Raw genomic sequence first — 20,297 nt, 5'->3', positions numbered from 1 at the left:
AGTATAAGCGTCGACCGGTTTTTTAGTTCTCTATAAACAGAAAACGTTTTTTTTTTCTTTTAAAACAGATGCAAAAACAGAATAGAGAATTTATTGATTTGAATATTTCTTTCACAGTCCATCTTTTCAATGTCCACGTGATAATTTTATTTCTGAAATAGCTGTCAGGAATGATAAATGATATATTGATCATGTCTCTTGTAAAGAATTCGGAATTTCAAGAAGAAATTTAAGCATCCTTAGGAGTGATCGACATTTGTGGGAAAGTGAAGAGTATCAATGAGTACCGTTAAGGGCGTGTATGTTTCACCTGTCTGAGGGATGTTCTGGATTCGCAGTTCAGTAAAATGTTTGCATAAATAATTAGTCTAACAACTAGCGAAGTATATTTTCATTATGTTCCACGAACAACCCATTTTTGTTTAACACGTTCAGAAATTTAAGTAAGATACCATGAAGGTTACGTGGATTCAACTAGATAGATATCTCAGCACACTCAGCATTTGGCACACATCACAGGTCAAATGCTATTCGACGAATTTTAATGTTCTTTAGAATATAATTTATTATTTTTCCTCTATTCCTAAGAATACAAACCTATGCGTCTATTATTTTAATTGCAGAGGTGGTGTGCCCAAATTCAATTAAGGTCCTACGATTTAATGGGTAATTAAATAATGGCACTGTTTTAAGTTAACGAGAATATTTATTTATTCAGAATCAGTATTTTAATAAAGATGTACAGTAGTTCCGTTTATAGATTTGAGTTAGTTGCATGACATTTTAATGTTTTATTATAAAAACGATGATACGGATTTTGTGTCTGTTGATTGAGACATAACTGTCAATGCAATATATCAACAGTTGAGTATGACGTTACGGTCAGTAAACCGGATTATCAGAATACATTAGATACCTCAATATTACAGGCTTTCTGGAAGCACGAGTGTAATAAATAGCTAACTAATGTTCCAAGAGAAAAGATCTACGTTTTGAAATAGAAAATGTCCAGCAAGATTTGCAATTATCATTATATTACTTACTAATCCTTGAAGATAGCTTTCTGTAATTATCAAGTGTAATGCGGTAAAGCACTCAATACAGGGGAACATCCATCAGATACACCTCTGGATTAGAAATGTTTACAAACATTTTCTGTAAGCGGGCTAATCGTTTAGTAATGACACATTCCTTCTAGCATACAAGAAATAAACTCTTAAATTATATAATAACGCTGTCAATGGTTTCTTACGAGGTCTTTTGCTCGAAAAAGTTCAAGATTTAGTTCTCCGTTTTCTTTAACTCTTAAGTTCATCTCATAATGATAGTGTACATTAGATTTGTAATCGTTTCGTGGAGAAAGAGGGTCATTAAAATTTATTTGAATGAATCTGTCGACAGTAGAAAGGCGAAAAACTTCAAAGAAATTATTCACATTCTGCACTATCATAATGTCGGAAAATAACAAGACTGTCGGAGAAAATGTCAACGATTTAGTTCGCAGTGACACGAGGCAAATTCCAAAGAAGTTTGTATCATGTGTGTTAATGGATAAAAATGTACAAAGGCAGTATCCGTTGATATGTTCAAGCAGAAACACCCCCTAAAAACTTGTGAGAAAACTAAATGTTTTGTTTGTGCAACTGAAGAGGTTGAAAGGCTACAGATGTCATTCAAGACTACTCAGATGTCATTCAAGTATGTAGACAGATTCAGACTACTCAATCTGAATCTGTCTACATACTTACAGTAGTCTTCTTTGCAGGATAAACTAAGATTCTCATTTGGGCAATCAAACCAATCCGGTTAATTTTTGAGCTAGCGTGATTTAGCCATGATTCATCTGCAGTGTTTCGCCTGCAAAAACAAATAATTTTTAAATCTTCAATTTACAAGTAGCAGCTTCCAATTTACTGACATAAAATTTATTTTTAGCATTTAAAATCAATGTAATAGATATTTTTAATTGCTTTATTTTTATTTTGCAATCAGATTGTACAAAATGCGTCTCTTTTTATAACTGATCTGAAATTAAAAATATAGAATTATATTTCAGTAGAGGATAGAGATGTTTAGTACATTTAACCAATGAAAAAATTAGTGTATATTATACAATTATATGTTACTTATGATTGTGGTGATCACAAAGCTATGAGAAGTATAAATTAAGAGCTTTTTTTATTCGTGTTATATAACTCACTGACTTGTAATACGGCAAAAAGAAGCGGTAAGCTAGTACTTCATTTTATTCTGATAAGCTAGAGGGTGGACTCTAACAAATCATTCTGTCCAGGGAAGTAAAATTTATTCTTCAAGAAAGAGTGTGCATTTCTACTTAATATCCTAGTGCAAACACTTAAAATAATTAACTGGGACGGTTTTGTTGGATCACCATCTTAGCTTCTAGGTACTCTTCATGTTTTCGTCTTTCTGACGGTTGGAAACTGAATATTTATTAGTAAAAATGCACTCTACCCGGAGAGACTTAAAATGAGTTATCCGTCTGCGAGTAGAAAGAAAACATTCCATGAAAAATTTCCCTTTCAAGGGAATGCTTATTAATTGGCCACGGAAGCAACGAGAAACTCAAATATCTAAAACTTCATCCAGGAGTGTACCAGCTCTTGGAATATTATGCATCACAATATATTCACAGATGAGAATAATTTATCATTAATAATTTAGAAAGTTGGGAAAATGAATTACCGTAAGTTAGTATTCTGGAATGTCTAACAAATTTGCTTCTGCAGCTCCGAATGTAATTCCACCGAGCGGAGCACGAAGGGGTGTAAAGGTTGAGCTCGAAGAGGATGCGATTAGAACACATCGACTTTAATAATTAGCACGCGTGGAAGAGGATAGTGGAGAGGATTACGGACCGCATGGGTTGGAATTCTGTTGAATATCGGATAACTGTCATCATGGCTGCATTAATGATGTCGATAAATGGAGTTGGACTTTGTTTTCGCAGTCATTAAATGCCTTCTTACCGAAGTTGGAAGTGAGCGTTATAAATGGTTGCCTGCTGGTTACAACAGCACTTCAGTACTCAACTTAATTGGTTTATTTTCAGTGCTTGCGGATTATCGAGGAAATACTTCCTTGTGATATTCTAATCAGGTATTACTATTTTTGTAGTATTCTAAAATATTTCAAAAGCTCTTAAAGAAAAGAAAAAACGTTTTAAATTTGCAGCCTGCTGGTTTATTTTGCTGCAAAAGGATGCACGTCGAGATACTTTCAAAAATGAAACTTTCTAGTATCATTTTTTTAAAGAACCGAAATAGGTGATAATCGCTTAGAACGACTTGACTATCGTGTAGGAGAGGAAGAATCCCGGATCTGTTGTTGTTAGCCTAATGTCCCACTGCATGGCAAAGGCCTTCCCCAACCTCACCCATCCTGGACCATTGTCCGTGTGACACCGAGCCGTTTTTCAATGCCATCTCTCCATCCTTTTCTATGTCTATTAGGTTTTTTGACTCCTCTCGACAGTTACTCTGTTGCTCTCCTTGACCATCTATCATCTTGATATCTTGCCAAGTGGCCTGCCCAATTCCATTTGGATTTCCTAGCTATCAAAATGATTTCTTTTATTTTGTTAGGTCGTTTAAGTCCTTGTTCTATCTAATCTGAACACTCCGAGTAAAATCCTTTCCATTGCTCTTTGGCAAACTTGTCTGTGTAGTGGTCAGTGCCCAAGTTCTGGTTTGTGTAATGCTAACTTTGACAATTTCAGATTTACGTCCTTCTATCAATTAAACAATTATACTGTATGTACATCGAGTAGGAGATTTCTCAGTTTTGGTTTTTCTTTTGAACTTTTTCATACCTTTTACACCGTTGATTTACGCACTTTTCACTATACCGTATTGTGTTCAGCAAAGATTTTTCTGCTAATTTGTCTGTAATTAAAAATTACAGCAGTGAACCGTTACGGGCAGAACGAGGGGTAAGACAGGGATGCATCTTGTCCCCACTTCTTTGTAATTGGTTTCTGGAATATGTCATAGATGAAGCTCTTCATGAATATGACACTGGATTAGTATTTGGCGGATTAAGAATAAATAACTTACGGTTATTATAGCCTGTTTTTGTTAAGGAGTGTCGCTTATTTTAAATACATTGGCTATTATTACTCAAAAAGGGTATATATATATTAGGGCATTATGGGTGAGTATAGAAGGCAATTATAGCAGAATAAAAGAGATGGGAAAAAAGTTTGTACATACCTTGTTTTGATTCCAGGATGTCTTCCAATTTCATGATCCTGCTGAAGGTTGTTTATAAAAATATCAAGTTGTTTATAATCATAGACAAACAAGACAACGAATCAATGCTTAGAATATCTGAAACTATCGCCATAAAATGCGATGAAAATTCTATCAACGTCCACCGCCCCTACCTAATTTCCGAATGTTCGACGATCCAGAACTTACAAATTAAGCCACGCCTCCAGCCATTTAGCGACAACAAATGCCCTTATTTGGCAGGTACAACTTACAGTCTTGACATAGCCCTACACTCATTCCGAAAAAGTTCCGATGATGATCAGTCGACCGAAACGGTCCACACCCCGTTAACCCCCCTCCCCTGCCCCAGTTTCCACATAAGTAAACCCTTCCCCTTTTCTCCTTCCCCCCACAAAATGCGCCCCTAAACACAATAAATAAATAAATAAATAAATATATATATATATATATATATATATATATATATATATATATATATATATATATATATATATATATATATATATATATATATATATATATATATATATATATATATATATATTATTATTATTAATACATAACCCGGGTTTTTTCCAAATTTATTTTCCCACGTCAAAACACATTTCCACGCTCCCTCCCCCCCTCCCCCCTCCCCCTTTATAAACAACCTTCAGCAGGATCATGAAATTGGAAGACATCTTGGAATCAAAACAAGGCATGTACAAGATTTTTCCACCTCTTTTATTCTGCTATAATTGCCTTCTATACCCACCCATAATGCCCTAAATATATATATATATATATATATCATAAGAAGAATTATGAGAGATAGCCAACCGCGTTTTCGGAACATTAAAAAAAATATGAGATAAAAATAAACCTACCAAAAACAAAAACAATGATAACCTCAAAATCAGACATTGAATTCTTAAAGATACAAATTGGCAATAAACAAATCGAGAATATAAACAAGTTCACTTATCTAGGAAGCACGTTGAGCCAAGATGGTCGCTCAAAACAACCGACATTAAATACCGAATTGCTAAGGCAACCGTGGCCCTACAGAAATTAAAACAATTGTGGGGAGATAACAGAATAGCAATCACAACCAGACTAAGACTAATTGACACCTTGGTGAATTCTGTCCTCTTGTATGGTTGTGAGGCCTGGACTTTATTGAGGGAAGATGAGAGGAGACTCCTGTCTTTTGAAATGAAAACTTACAGAAGACTTTTGAGAATTCCCTATACCGCTCACGAAGCCAATGAAAATGTACGAAAACTGATTGATTCAATAGACGAGAGAAAAAGGGAAAATATTCTGACAGTCATCAGAAGAAGAAGACCGATGAAATGGTTCGGAACGTTCAGAGAGGGCTACTGGAATTCCAAAGCAAGCACTAGACGGAATCGTTCCGGGATCAAGCTTTAGGGGCCGACCTCGATTAAAATGGACTGATCACATCAAAAGATGGACAAATTCCTCCCTTCCTCAACTGACATCAAGAACAGGAGACCGAGGTGATTGGGGAGGCTAACAAAGAATATCACCTACCAGCCATGAATGATCCAACGGTCCATTTAGGACTACGGGAGAGAAGAAGAATCTTGAAACGTTTCACCAAATGTGACTGCAGGAATCATAAGACAACTCTGTGGATCCGATCTCTGCAAAGGAAGCCACAGCCACAACTGTAACTGGAAAGACAAATTTAAAGGGATTTTTCACTCCTAAAAGTACTGACCTTAGGATCGCGTTTTTACACTCCGATTTACTCGAAAACGCAGTTTACACGTTTTAAACTGCAATGTTATTGAAGCATGCAAATTGTCTTAATACGATGATTTCATTTACTATCGTATGCTACTGCATTGATATTAAATAAGTACCAATATGTCCGCGAGGTTAGCCTAATGGCTGTGCGCTTCGCAATCATATGACTGAGGAAGGAGTGTCCCAGGTTTGATTCCCGTCGAAGGCATGAGGAATTTGAGGATCTTCCTCAGCCATACCCAAGTTAGCCGGTCTTGGGCACGGTCAGTAGGGTTTTTTCCGCCAGTTTATCTGGCGTTTTGCATCCCGCATGCAGGCAAACCGGCCCGCGAACACACACGGATCTACAGCCATAAATACTTAACCCTCCATGAGGGGGCTCAACTCGCCCTAATAGGGACGGGAGGAAACTCCATACGAATAAATAAATAAAGTACCAATATGTCTAATTTCTGCTAATTAAAGTTAAATCTACGATGGAAATTGCAAAGAAGTGTCGATACTAACCAAGAATGAATTTCTTCAGCATTGTTTTTAGGTATTCCTAAATTACTCTAGATGCTTGCCTATCGAGTTCAGTGAATTCGTAACAAGAGAAACATGCTCTGTTGTTGGTCTACGTAGGATTAGAAACATTCTTTTATTAAATGAAGAACGATAGTCAGATATTTCTAATATTTCGAGTCATCATCAATATCCTTAACGTGTTAGGATTAATTGCTCAGGACGAAGAAACTTCGATTCATAAAAAAAATCAATGTTCTGAAGAGAATTCTTAATTCCATTTATTAATGATGATCTAATTCTTAATCCTCTCTGCATAATGCACCTTAAGTTATATTTTATTGCATAGTATGATTCGTTTGTTTTGAACTATAAAAAAAAACTGATTTCTCACAGAAATAACCCTGCCTCGACCATATCAGACCAAGTTGAAAAGCTCTTAAAAAGATGCTTCGAGTACGCAGTGTACATATGGTCAGCGAGGATGCTGAGATTATTTGAATGTACCAATGGCGAATGAATAAAATTCTTTAGTTTTAATATCTTCATTACCAAGATTCGAAAAGCCTTTAAGTCTCATTATATCAATCTTTTCTTTTCCCATCAAAATTACTTTTTTTGTGTGGTAACGTTCACTGTAGGAGGACGAGATTAACTACTAAGATTTTCTTAAACTTATAAGTGATAAAGGCGAGGAGATAACGTGTTCGAAAATCTTCCGCACTGGTTACGTGACTTAGCCCAAACTCCAAACCCCATTTTGAGAATTTATTGAATTACAAAAAAAAATTACGCCCGCGATTCACTCTCTGCCTCCGCATCGTAACAACAGCTTGTTATCTAACGCGAGCATGGGAACGTGCTGTGTGGAAGCCATCGGACAAGATGAATCGAGTATCAGCACTCCGAAATACCTGTAAAGGTCAGCGGAGAAGAAGAACGCGGTAAATCCTTTTCAAGGCGGTCCCCATTAGCGAAGTTTCTAACTGATGGCTATGGATGGAGTATCACGTGTCGTAATTAAGAGGCGTGCGTCGAGAATTCGTCTAATATGGTTCCGAAGACGTCGTAATGCTCCGCAAATGTCGCCATGGAAGGTTTCGCATTAAGTACTGGATTTTTATGGCTGCAGTTACAAATCCGAGAAAAATTTGGCTTGTTTCGCAGAACGAGAGCTGTGATTAGTCAACTTTCTTTTTAAAAAAAAAAACGCTTTTTGTTTGAAAGTTCTTGCTTCTAAGTCCTTAATATTTTGCAACGATTTTTGCCACAATCAGGCGCAGACGAGGTCATTATTACATTCGTTCATGCAATAATTGAAATCTTTCTGTATTGCAAGTATTTCGAATTCATTTGGCGAACCTTTCTGTTTACCAACGTGCTCGAAAATCTTTCGCACTGGTCACGTGCCGCGGTTAGCACAAACTCCAAAGCCAATTTTGAGAATTTATTAATGCGATTAATAAATTCTGAACGAAATTTCTCAATTTATGTTACCAGTTTCTTAACTGTTTTTAACTTAAAATTCACTAAGTTTCTGTTCTGTTGTGCACCCAAATTCCTCTCGTGCGCAGCGGACTTGAAAGTCTCAGAAGAATGCCGCAGGATTTCTTAGCAAGCAATGAACCGACGCAGCACTAATAAGGAAAATTTTAACATATACACGTTTAATGACCAATCCAGAGGGGAAATGGCCGAGTTATTCACTGCTAAGAGATCAATAAATATGAATTTTTAGTAAATTAAACTTGCAAAGAAATTATATCTTTGTTTAATCCAAGTGTAAGCAAACAAGTATGTTCGCGACTAGGCTACATGCATACCATATTATGCCTAATGACTTCACATTAATTGCCTTAGTATCCCATAATGCAAAGTTCACACACACCCTTTGGAACGCCCTTTAATACTACGCATTAAAGGAAGGGCCACTACCCATACAAGGTTCGACCTTTATCGAGGTGAAAAAGTAAAGGGGTGTTCATCATATGCTTAGAATAGTTAGTATAGCGGTGCAAGAGAGCCTGATAGTATTATATATACAGGGTGTTCCACGTACAAACTTTGAGGGGAGGTAGAGAACATCAAAATCAAACCATATTCACATAGGAAAGCATGACCGGAAAAGCCACCGGAAGGTACTAACAGGGACACAAGTTTACAGAAATAACACAAGGCAGTAAGTAGCGCAAAAAACTTTATTAGGTGTAACTGAACAATTCAACAGTAGTTGGATACATAATATGGTAAACGAGGTGCATGTCTGCCATCTCAGAGTTCGTAAAACGACGCATGTTCTTCGTACGACGTCGAAAGCTTGAATGAGGAACCCCAGTTGCTCATCTAGAGCGCTGGCGAACAGCGCCACCTATCACTTTCGGGTGGCGTTTCCGGTCATGCTTTGCTATGTGAAGATGGTTGATTTTGATGTTCTCTACTTCCCCTCAAAATCTGTACTTGAAATTTTGAACCACCCTGTATGTATGTATGTATGTATGTATATATGTATATATATATATATATATATATATATATATATATATATATATATATAGTATCTTTTGTATCATCAAATAGCCAAAGACTCTCAGTTTTCCTTCTTCACCAGTCTCATGCAGATGAACAACGAAAAGACCAAATTGAAACTAAATTGCAAAGCTGATTGATATGCAGATGGGGTAAGTCTTAACTGAGTTGACCACCTTGAGTTGGCCTTCTCTGCCTGGGATTGCTCACCAGTCATCCGGCAAATGACCATAAGATCACACTGAACTAAGAGGATGAAACCATTTAAAAATCTCTCATAGTAAAAATAGAATTTTTTCTCTCACTGGTGAATATTGCATAATGTGGGTGGCTTATACCAGCTAGACAAAAATTTGATATTTCCTACAACAATTGTCTGACTGAACCATAAAATTTCCATAATACAATATCGCAAATCATTTGTATGTCATATTGCTGGTTTTCAAATCTATGTTTCTTCTAACTTTTCATAAACGGTATTTTGATTCATTAATTATAAAAATCAAAATTCTCTTCCCATTGCTGACAGGTGGTGGGCACTGCAAAATGATAACCTGTTCTGTTGTAAGTAATGGAATGCCCAACACATTACTTAATTTGTTCCAAATACGAAGGGCAAGAGAGCAGCTGTAGAATGCATGTTCTGCTCTTTCCAATCAGCAAGAGATTGGAAAAAGATTAGTAGAAAGCATGACGTTTGCTGAGTGTTTTAGCATTCTTAGAGTTAAGTACAGAGTGTTGTAGGTTTAAATTCAGATTATAAAGGTCCAAAATCCGATTTTCGACATTCATAATCATTTACTCCAAACAGAGGGAAATGAAAACGCAGGTAGCTCCGGAGAAAGTCTGCATACATGTGATTGGTCTACAATATTTTGTGAATTTTTGAAGCTGCATTGCTTAAATAGAAGGAAAAACTGCCCTAAATCAGTTTTAAAAATGATAACAAATAAAAATACAGAAAGAAAACCTTTTGATGTACAGGTTTTAATTCTCATGAATTTCAAAATAACTGAGAATTATTTGATTCACTCGCACTAATAAAACGCGTGTGCCAGAGGCAGTGTTGATAGTTCGACATGAGGAAATGGGTGCCAAACCCACACTGCTTTGCTCTTTTTTAGTGATGCTCGATGGCTTTCAAGAGGCAAGGTATTAAAGAGAATGTTGGAGTTGAGACATGAGTGCTTTGTTTTTTAAATGGAGAAAACCACTCACTGGGAGACAGTTTCAGCAATAAGGATTTTTTATTGAAAATGGCTTACCTCACAGATATATTTGAGAAACGAAATATTCTCAACACTTCTCTTCAAGAGAATGAGGCAACTATACTTTCTTGGAATTAAGTTAAGGCATTCATGAGGAAATTAGAGCTCTGAAAACACAGTATGGAAAGCGACACGCTAGACATGTTCCCTACTCTAGTGTCAATGGTACAAGACACTGACGATCCAGTGCTTCTAATGGTGATAAAAAGCTGTCTACTTGATCATCTCATAATGTTGAAAGTTCATTTCGAAAAATACTTTTGTGATGATGTTGATGAAGTTTATTGAATTATAAATCTATTGGAAATGCATCTGGGCCATTATCTCTGCACGTAAACGAGCAAGAACAACTCATCGATCTCACTAGTGATACTTCACTGAAAAGTAAATTTAAAGAATTGTCTTTGTCAGAGTTCTGGATACATATTGGCAAGGAATTCCCAGTTTTGAGCCCAAAAGCATTGAATATCCTTATTCCTTTCGCAACAACCTATTTATGAGAGAAAGGCTTTTCTACTTTGGCAGTATGAAGTCAAAGTATCGGTCAAGACTAAATATTGCTAAAGAACTTAGAGTGGCCATTTCTGATATTACACCTCGTTTTGATAAACTTTGTTCTCAAAAGCAGGCCCATCCATCACATTAGACTTTGACATTTAAATGTTTGATTATTATTACATAGAAAAATTAAATACTTGTTAGTTAAATATTGTTAATTGCAAGTGTTAAAACTAATTTTTATTGTAGGCCTAATATTGTGATACTTTAATTATTTTGTGTCAAAAACTATTAAATAGTACGTAGAAAACACAAAATAAACAGAATAAAACGTCAAACGTAGTACGACTTCTATTTTGATAAATAAAACCTGCGGGGGGAAGCTGCCAGTGTTTTCTCTTTTGTCAGGTGGGGCCTCAGGGGTGAAAAGTTTGAGAACCACTGCTTTAGGAGAAAATGGAAGTGGCTCTATTTTACAGTCTTGTAAGGTTTCGATGTTCTTGTATATAAGTTCTTTGAATGGTAATACTGGAAAAGTGGAGAAGGGAATTCCAAGTATAATGAGGGGTTCTCTCTTAGGAGTTAGCCCAGAAACTTTTTTGTTTTGTCTACATTAGCAGTGAGTCCACTGATTTTGCTAAATTTTTCCAAACTACCTCATGAGGGCAAAACCCAGAAGAGATATAAGGTTGAAATAATGCACGAGTTATATATTTCTAATATGAAGGTAGCAAAAAAAAGTATTACCTTATTATTGAAATTCTATGGATTAAAGATAATGTAGAAACTAAAACTTAATATACCCCCTAATGAGATTATTATGCTAATAAAAACATTCACTTAATACTATTAGCAAGAAATAGAAATAAATTATGTTTACAAAACAAATGTTTAAAACCTAATACCTCTCCTTGTATTTGTCCATCACAGAAACCTGGAAAAAAAATTGATACGCTACGAAAACCCATCGTCAAATTTAGGTATTTTTTGTCTGTCCGAAAGGGCAAGTGGTTAGTGTACCCGCTCTCTCACAGAATTTTAACCTTCAGCCAACAGGCTATGAGTTTGAATTCTTTCGCGGGCATGTCTGTTTTCAACTGTAATCTCAATGCACACATTTCGGTAGCCTAATATACGTTAGGCTACCTAATACACAGCCATGATTTTTGGGAAGGAGGGAGGATATTGCTAAACTAGCCAAAAGACATTCAATTCTCTGACAAAATAACACTCGCGAATTCATGACTTCAGTTGCTCTGGCTATCGATGGCAATAACCAATGTTAAATGGTGATCATCGAATTCTACTGAAGTTGCACTGGGTTGGAATCAGGCAGGCATTGGTTTTCGAGGTATAAATAACGTATCGACCAACTCGCCTTCAGTTTAAAACTTTTATAAGGGTTTTAAATTGAGGACGGGTTAATGGACTGGAAGAGAATATGGATCTTTCGAACCGATGGGAACATGTCACATTATTATAATAAATTTAGTTTAATCCTTTATCCAAGTGTAAGCAAACAAAGTTTGCGCCTGAAATACTTCAGGACTGAGGCAACTCGTGGTAAAGGTGGACCAAGCTCTCATCACTCCTTGTCTTAGCATCCCATAATGTAAAGCACATTTCCTTGCGGACATGTATAATGTTATGCATTAAGGGAAGGGCCACTATCCAGACCGGTTTCGACCTTCATTGAGGTCTCGTCAGTGGGAGGCAGACCCAGAGATGGTGATACTAAGGTGGAAGCCTCTTCATTGACCTCTCCGTTGCTTCCACCTTAGTATCACCACCTTTGGGTCTGGCTTCCACTGATGAGACCTCAATGAAGGTCGAAACCGGTCTGGGTAGTGGCCCTTCCCTTAATGCATAGCATTATACATGTCCGCAAGGAGATGTGCTTTGTATTATGGGAGATACTAAGACAAGGAGTGATGAGAGCTTGGTCCACCTTTACCACGAGTTGCCTCAGTCCTAAAGATACTTCAGGCGCAAAATTTGTTTGTTTACACTTGAATAAAGGATTAAACTAAATTTATTATAGTCTAACCAAGTGGGAAAAAACCTTCCAACATGTCACATTATTCTTGCACCTGCACTACGATTGAGTTAAAAAAAATCAGAATGTGTTCTTCCGGTTTTAAACACAACAACCCGTTGTCGACATCATGCACAATACTTGAAACAACTCCATTTGATGCTTCAACTCTTTCATACACTATTTCTGAGTTCTTGTGTCTACTAACACGGGATTATTCATCTAAATTAATCTTCCATTCTTTCCTCTGAATGTATTAATACGGGAGAGTTCATTAATACATTCATACTTTGCTTCATTCCAACCTCTCTTAAGATGTCTTTCTTATTCTTTTTTCATCCCCTTTGTTTCCATTCTTGATCTACTGCTAGTATTAGTCTTAAACAGTTATCAATAGATCATTTTCTTTATTCGATATCCAGTGTCGATTTTAAGCTTTCTGCCTTTCTTTTCGGATTAATTTATAAACAAACAGCAGCAACATTTAAGAGCAGAAGGCAATCTATTCATTAGAAACCTTTTTGGTGCTTCATTGCGATAAATCTGGAATTAATATCACAGCAGTTTGTTAATCATTGGAGTATCTGAATTTCATTGATTTCTGCAATGATGGCAATAATCTCGGACTGCTGTGTTGGAATATTTAGAATCATTGTTACACTGGGAACTGAAATCACGAGGAATTCGGGTTACCTTTGTCGGAGATCAATAAAATAAGCGTCAGTTAAAAGAAAAAAAGAAAAAAGAAAAATGATTTTGTGTCTTTGATAGAAATCTTTTTTTTCCCGCGAGCCTTGCTTAATTGTACAACGGAAAGGAGGTGTCAGTGGACACCTTACGCACAGCATAGCATTGTAGGTTTTATGTAGTGCATGTGTGTGTGTGTGTGTGGAGAGAGGGAAGTATTGCAAGAACTAACTACAAATCACCAAGTATCTCTTTCACGATATTTCGAAGCTCTTGAACCAATAAGCGATTCAAAAAGATGTTTGTAAAACTGTCATGCGATATTTTTTATGCAGTCGCCAAATGTCAGAAATGAGAGAGTCGGTAAGGGGTAATCCAATGCCTGAGCACACCTTTATCGAATTCCAAACAATAAAGAAAATCATGGAATTCTGAAAGATGCGCACAAGATGAATCACAGAAATCCCTTTAAAATGACCACTCTTTGTGTACAACTTCATCCCTGGAAACAGCATACCAACCAAGAACGGTTGTTAAATTCTGTCAACATTAATCCTTCCTTCATTGTCACAATCCAGAAACATTCACATTTAATGAAAGTACTTTTAATTTTGAATAAGTGGAATTACTCCAATGTTTATCGAAATTCTATTCCTTCCCTAGGAGGCAACTATGGGCTGCGGATCGAGCCGTGAAAACCGCTTGGTGTCGCCACTGAGCAAAGCAGTGATAGTGCCGTACTTATCGTGGAACGGTACTGCGTCAAATCCGACCCCTCTTGGCGACCGGCCACGGGTGCCGTTGTCAGACATCGGAGTACAGGTGGGCCAGGAAGCCGAGCTCAACGACCAAAACACCCAAACGGATCTCGTCCATTTCAGCGAAGATGACCTGGAAACGTTTCTGGAAGAGGAGACGGAGGAACCCGAGAACTCCGACGTCGAAACCCAGACCTCCACGTCCACGAACTCCAGTTGCGATAACGTGAAGAGTGTGCTCATGCAGACGGAGCAGAAATATTCGACGCTGTTTTCGACGAAGAAAGCCGACCTGTTCGCCGAGAAAGTGAACATGGTGACCATCGATATCGGAGTGCAAGCCGTCAGACCTAAAAGCGATCATTGCACGCAGACGTACAGGGTTTCCTTTGTCCAGTTCGATCCCCCGGAATACCCCAAGACTGCATCGAAATCGCAAAAGAGGCGGCCCGTGAAACTGCCGACCGTCGACTTCGAGTCGCAGACGGATCCTGTCAACAGGGCTCTGGCGGCGAACGCCGCCGGGATCGAAGGCAACGTGCTGTCCTCGGTGGATTCGCTCTCTCCCATCTCGCACATCCACAAAGAACTCGCCAACGCCACCAGTAAAGCATCGCAGATGAGTAAAGCGGGAATCCACGACAGCATCGCCCGATTGCTGGAAGACATGGAGGACAGTCTTAAGTACGATTCGGATTTTGAAGGAAGACTCGGAGGGTACATGGATGTTATTAAATCGGACGCAGGGGTCCAGACGGATAACGATCCGATAACGGATGAATCTCCAGAATATGCTGCCAGGCCACCGCCTTGCAAGAAAAAGGAAATGATTCCCAGCATGACTGTGTTCAAGGACATTGACCGACATGCCCTAGAGGTAAGTTGTCTGTCAAATTACATCTCATATAAAAATAGCTATGGTGCATGCAATGCCTTCTTGATAATTAACATTATTAGCGCATCAAAATGGGCAATAACATGAGTAGGAAATGAGAGACACGCACTTGCTGTAGTAGAGAAGACCACGTGATATACTTTAGTGCGTGTCACTATATGGAACAGCAGATTTACTGTTCCGCGTGGTGCAATACGTGACACTGTTTCATGAGTATGACGAAAGAAGGTTAATTGCAACAATAGGAATAAAAGTAACCAATCACTTCGTTTCTATTTCTTGCCTATTTTTATAATTTCAAAGCTAAGATAAATACTAATTTAGACATTTCATATCTGAATAACTTTTAAAGAGCTATCATGTCCAATAATTATGAATGTTGTTATAATATATGCTTTTAAATACTGAACGTTTCTGAAGGCAGGTGCCTTTATGTGGACGTGATGAAGCAACAGTTAAACGAATACCTTGAAATACAAAATATACTTTGTTTTACGCTCGGCAATACATAAACCATATATTACTTGTCTTATGAATGTTTTGGATTGATAACATTGATCTGTTTTCACTGAAAACATACGCACGTGCTGGCTTCATATCTTTAGTTGCTTCCGCCATAATTACAGCCATCTATTAATTAGTATATAGATTACGTATGGCGGTTTCTTTCTCTAAATTAAATATTGAAATTTGTATTATTTTTTTTAAGAAATAGCACGCTATATTCACAATAAATACCTTTACGTGAATCGACTAGTACACGAAGTTGTGATTTGTTCCATAATACGAACACACAAATATTGCAACAGTAAATTATTTTGGTGACGATCTTTCAGTAAGTAATTTTATGCCATTTATGTGAAAACATATTTAAGTCTGATGCAGAATCACCACCGTGAAGAGTTCGAACTTAGGTCAAACTCTTATGCCGGTTTATTATCCTCGTACTGGCATCACACAACGCTCCTTGCCGAAAATAGAGGAGTCAATGTCCACCAGCATTTCTATCACACTCTCTTTTGATCCAGAAACAGTCGGGAATCTGACAGGTCATCAGTCATTTATGCAGCTTCGTTAGTGTAATCATGTCAACCGCACACCTGCTTCCACCACTAATCTCGAAATGGGTTTATCATGAAATTTGTAATAAGGGGTTATATTTGAATATGACAGTATCATTTTATCATATAAACGAAACATATGAATAATTTCAATATTTTTATCTAATAGTATTCCTTAATAATATTTAGCTATAAAGTTAACGTGTTTTAATTTAGATTCATCACTGACGTGAATAAACAGGCATGTTAATCTGAAACAAAATATTTAGAACTTATTTAAATATATTTGGCTGTTTGTCTGTCTGTCTGGAGAGGGAGAGAGAGAGAGAGAATGGGAATTTTAGGGGGGGAGTGGTGCAGGGAAGATAATTTGATCACCTCCCTGTGAGGTGGAGTAACCAGCTTCAAAATTCCTCACACTGAAGTTCCATTTTTTCCACCAGAGAGAGCCTGTGCTACTACTATGCAAGTGTTATAAGTTAAAAATTCAATTTACGTTCATTAAACGGAATTTTTATTTAAAAATGTAAATGATCACACAAGAAATACTAGCATAGAAATGAAAGAATGATATAGAACACTTTATTCGCATTATCATCACATGGTTTAAAAAAGAATAGCTTTCGCTGATAGTTGGTAAAATTTAGATTTCTCAACAATGAAAAATTTGCGATTTCGAGCGACGAAAAGAATAAAAAATATTACTAAAATATGGATTGTTTTTTCGGTGTATTGTGTGAATGAGAATCTTCATCAACTCAAGAATTTTTAAAAAAGTTTCTAAAAAGCAAAGTTTGAGATTGATTATTCTCAGTATTAAGGGAGTAATATTTCACAAATTCATTTCAATTCCAATTCAATACGCATACGTATAATGGTCCTTTCCACAGAAATTTCATATTAACATAATTATTAGTGTTTATCATAAACACGAATGAATGATTTACCATTAGTTATTTTTTGGTCATCAGAAAACAATAATAATAAATAAGTACACCAATGATCCACTGCAGTGTAAATGTATTGCCTAGTTTGTATGACTCCCGCAAGATGGCAGCACCATGCGCTATGCTTTTTTTGGTAGTATTCCAAGTATTATGTGCTTACCATAAGGGTAAGACTAGTGCGAGAATAAGACTTAAAACCACAAATCCGTAGCACTGTGCAAAACTATCCCTATTAGGAATAAGGACGAATAATAATGATATTTAATCCTACAATCTAATTATCTGGATGCTCTTTGGAATCCAGTTTCGAATGAACTTCAAAATGGACAAAATTTTAACCAAAGGATCGGTGATTATAACTGTCAAAAAACACGTGTCACTCAGTGCCTACGCCAGATGGCGCAATGAATGAATAATTTCTTTCCCCAGCTGTCATCATTGAACAAGTGGAGACAAAATGGTTGTAATTTTCTTAGATGCTGTTGAGGGATCAGCTAAGGTCTTTACAAGAAAACTTCCACTTAATGCTTTTCAATACGGCAGATTTATCTCCTTCTATTTTGATGCCAAAGCACAAGAAGGTATGATTGAAAAGGGCCGAGTTCATCTTAACTCCTTTCCATATCCCCTTTTTACTTTAAATGCTCAGTCAAATATATCTCCTGATAATTTACAGTCAGCTAAGCATATCCTTAAAATACTCCAGGCTGGGCGACTAAGGACCCAAAATAATGTCCGAATCCTGTACAGCCTGTTTAACAAACCACAGTTAATTCAGGATGAATTTACTGTTGGAAGAAAAGAAGTTTCGATTACTGTCCCATTTCTTTTCGTGTTTGGCGCAATGACCTGTCATCTCCAGGTGATTTGGCTTCTCAGAAACCCATACCGCTTATGATAAGGTGGATAATCCAATCATCATGGTCAACTATAGCAAGCTGTAAGTTCTTCTGACCCGTTTGCCTGAGTTCTCGAGATGATATTTCCTTCATGCAATAGCATAGCAAAATATAAATATTACAGAAAAGGATTGTTCTTCAAGGAAAACTAACGAAGGAAAACTAATGAAGCCGAAGTGCCATCGCGCAATATGACAGTTGACTATTTTCAACCTGGATCGAGTTCGGCCCATGTTAAATCGAATATTGTCAAAGAGCATCAATAACTATTAAACTGACACAGAATACAGGTGCATCGAGGATTTGAAACCTAAAGTAATTACCACTTAGTTAAGAGCGGTTTAAAATGAATATGTAAAAGCTGTATTGAGAGCTTTAAAAAGAAGTCAAGGGGATGGCGGAGGTGAACTGTACGCCGAAATATACAAATATTATTAAAAAAAAAACAGTATCCGGAGAGTTAATCGAAAGACAATTCATCGAAAAGGCAATTCACCGAAAATGTTAACTTTTGGAAAATGTTATGATAAAAATGATCCATTTAGAACAAAAACTGAACCGTGCAGAGTGAGAAATCAATGCTACTTTAATAGGGAATAATTATAGAACAATATGGTTTCTTATCGTCTTTCTTGTCCGATAACGGTTTCATGTCTGTTCATAGGACTGATTTCCTGTTTCCGGGAGGAAAAGCCCAGCCTACGCAAGCTCCATTATTATTATTATTACAAGTGGTAATATGCGACTTCAATGCAGCAATTATTATGGATGAATAAAAGTTCTTAAAATAGCGAATTTGATTCAGATTCGCTATTTGAAACTTTTACAATAAAATATCGAACTGTTTCTGTTTTCAGTTCAGCTGTATTCGGGGCTACAAAGCAATCACGTGTTCCAAATTATGTGTTACAATAACTCTCTGACTTAGCGGAATTAGTAGAAGGTTTTGGTACAAGAAGTTGAGTGCACGGTTCAGTTTTTGTTCTAAATGGATCACTTTTATCGTAACATTTTCGAAAAAAGTTTCGAAATAATATTAGCAATTCCGCTTTGGGTGAATTAATTTAATGAAATTTTATTTTCATTACATTTTTTTTGATCTTAGTTAAAATTTTAGGTGAATTGTTTTTTTGATGAATTGCATTTTCGACGAATTGTCTTTCGATTAACTGTTTTTTCGATGAATTTTGATCAAACCAAGAAAAAAACATAAGCCTTGAAAACAAGATCACTTCATAAACAGAGCAGCAAACTGAGGAAAGCAATGGCTGATTCAGACAGACATGTAGTGAAGTTTTTTGCAAGGATGGAATATCAGAAATGCAGAGTGAACTGAAGATATTTTTATATCTGCCTCCATACACGAGAGGTGGAACCTACATCACTTCAGTACCGTGTGTGGATTGAATGTAAAGGAGTGAGAAAGAAGAATTCTATCTACATCTTTCTTCGGGAGTTGGAACTTAGTTATTGGGGAACACTTCTCAGGGAAGGCTGTTCCAGAGAACATAAGTAAATAGAATAAAACAGGAAGAGAAGCAAGTTAGACGTGTTTAGTTCTACTGTAGAGAGCCGATAGAAAACGAGTATTGATGGTTGCCAGTTAGCCGCACCAATGACCATGGAATTGACTATGGAAAAAACGAAGTTGAAACAGTTCGTCTGTGAGACAGATTAACGTGAGCAAGATAGGGGTCACCTGTCAGCCGAATCACTCTCCCCTGGACAGCGTCGAGAATTTTTAGGGAGGTTCACTCCAAACATGTAAACAGTATTCTCTTCTAAGCATGAGCGCATTTAGGATTTGCATAATTAGTAGCTGGATGGAAAGTAGCGTCCAGAGCGGAAAAGAATTCTTGTTTTTCAGATACTTAGGTAACTACTGATGATTTCTATTCCAAGAGAGGATGAAGATAAATGTCATTCAAAGGAGAGAAATCTGATTCTGTTTGGCGATTTGTTTATTACTGAGGTATGGAGAGGTGAGCTGAGATATGTTCCATGAACGAAAAGCAAGACTATTTTATAACACTAAAAGTGACCAGGTCATCTTTGGCCCATTGAAGGATTGTAGAGAGATCAGTGTTTACGGCACGCGTTGCAGGTGATCTTAGAGATTGTTATGTTCGCAAGAAGTGTACTATCAACACAACTGTCGATAAAATTAGTGGTAATTGAGTAGGCTCTTCGTGTATGGGAGAAATACGGCAG

At 36.9% G+C, this 20,297-nt stretch overlaps 1 protein-coding gene across 2 annotated transcripts in view; it reads left to right on the top strand.

Moving 5' to 3' along the window:
• Positions 1-20,297, top strand: part of LOC150092535 (kyphoscoliosis peptidase-like) — a 78,638-nt gene that overhangs the window by 13,284 nt on the left and 45,057 nt on the right. For both annotated transcript variants that reach the window (XM_090414410.1, XM_090414411.1), the window contains exon 2: positions 14,190-15,161. In XM_090414410.1, coding sequence (XP_090270536.1) covers positions 14,199-15,161 — 963 coding nt within the window. In that variant the 5' untranslated portion in view covers positions 14,190-14,198. The remainder of the gene's footprint in view (positions 1-14,189; positions 15,162-20,297) is intronic.

This window comes from Typopeltis vanoorti, chromosome 25 (assembly GCF_054136105.1).
Source record: "Typopeltis vanoorti isolate ZY-2024b chromosome 25, IOZ_Tvanoo_1.0, whole genome shotgun sequence".
Taxonomy (NCBI): Eukaryota; Metazoa; Arthropoda; class Arachnida; order Uropygi; family Thelyphonidae; genus Typopeltis; species Typopeltis vanoorti.
This window is presented reverse-complemented; position numbering and strand designations above follow the sequence as displayed.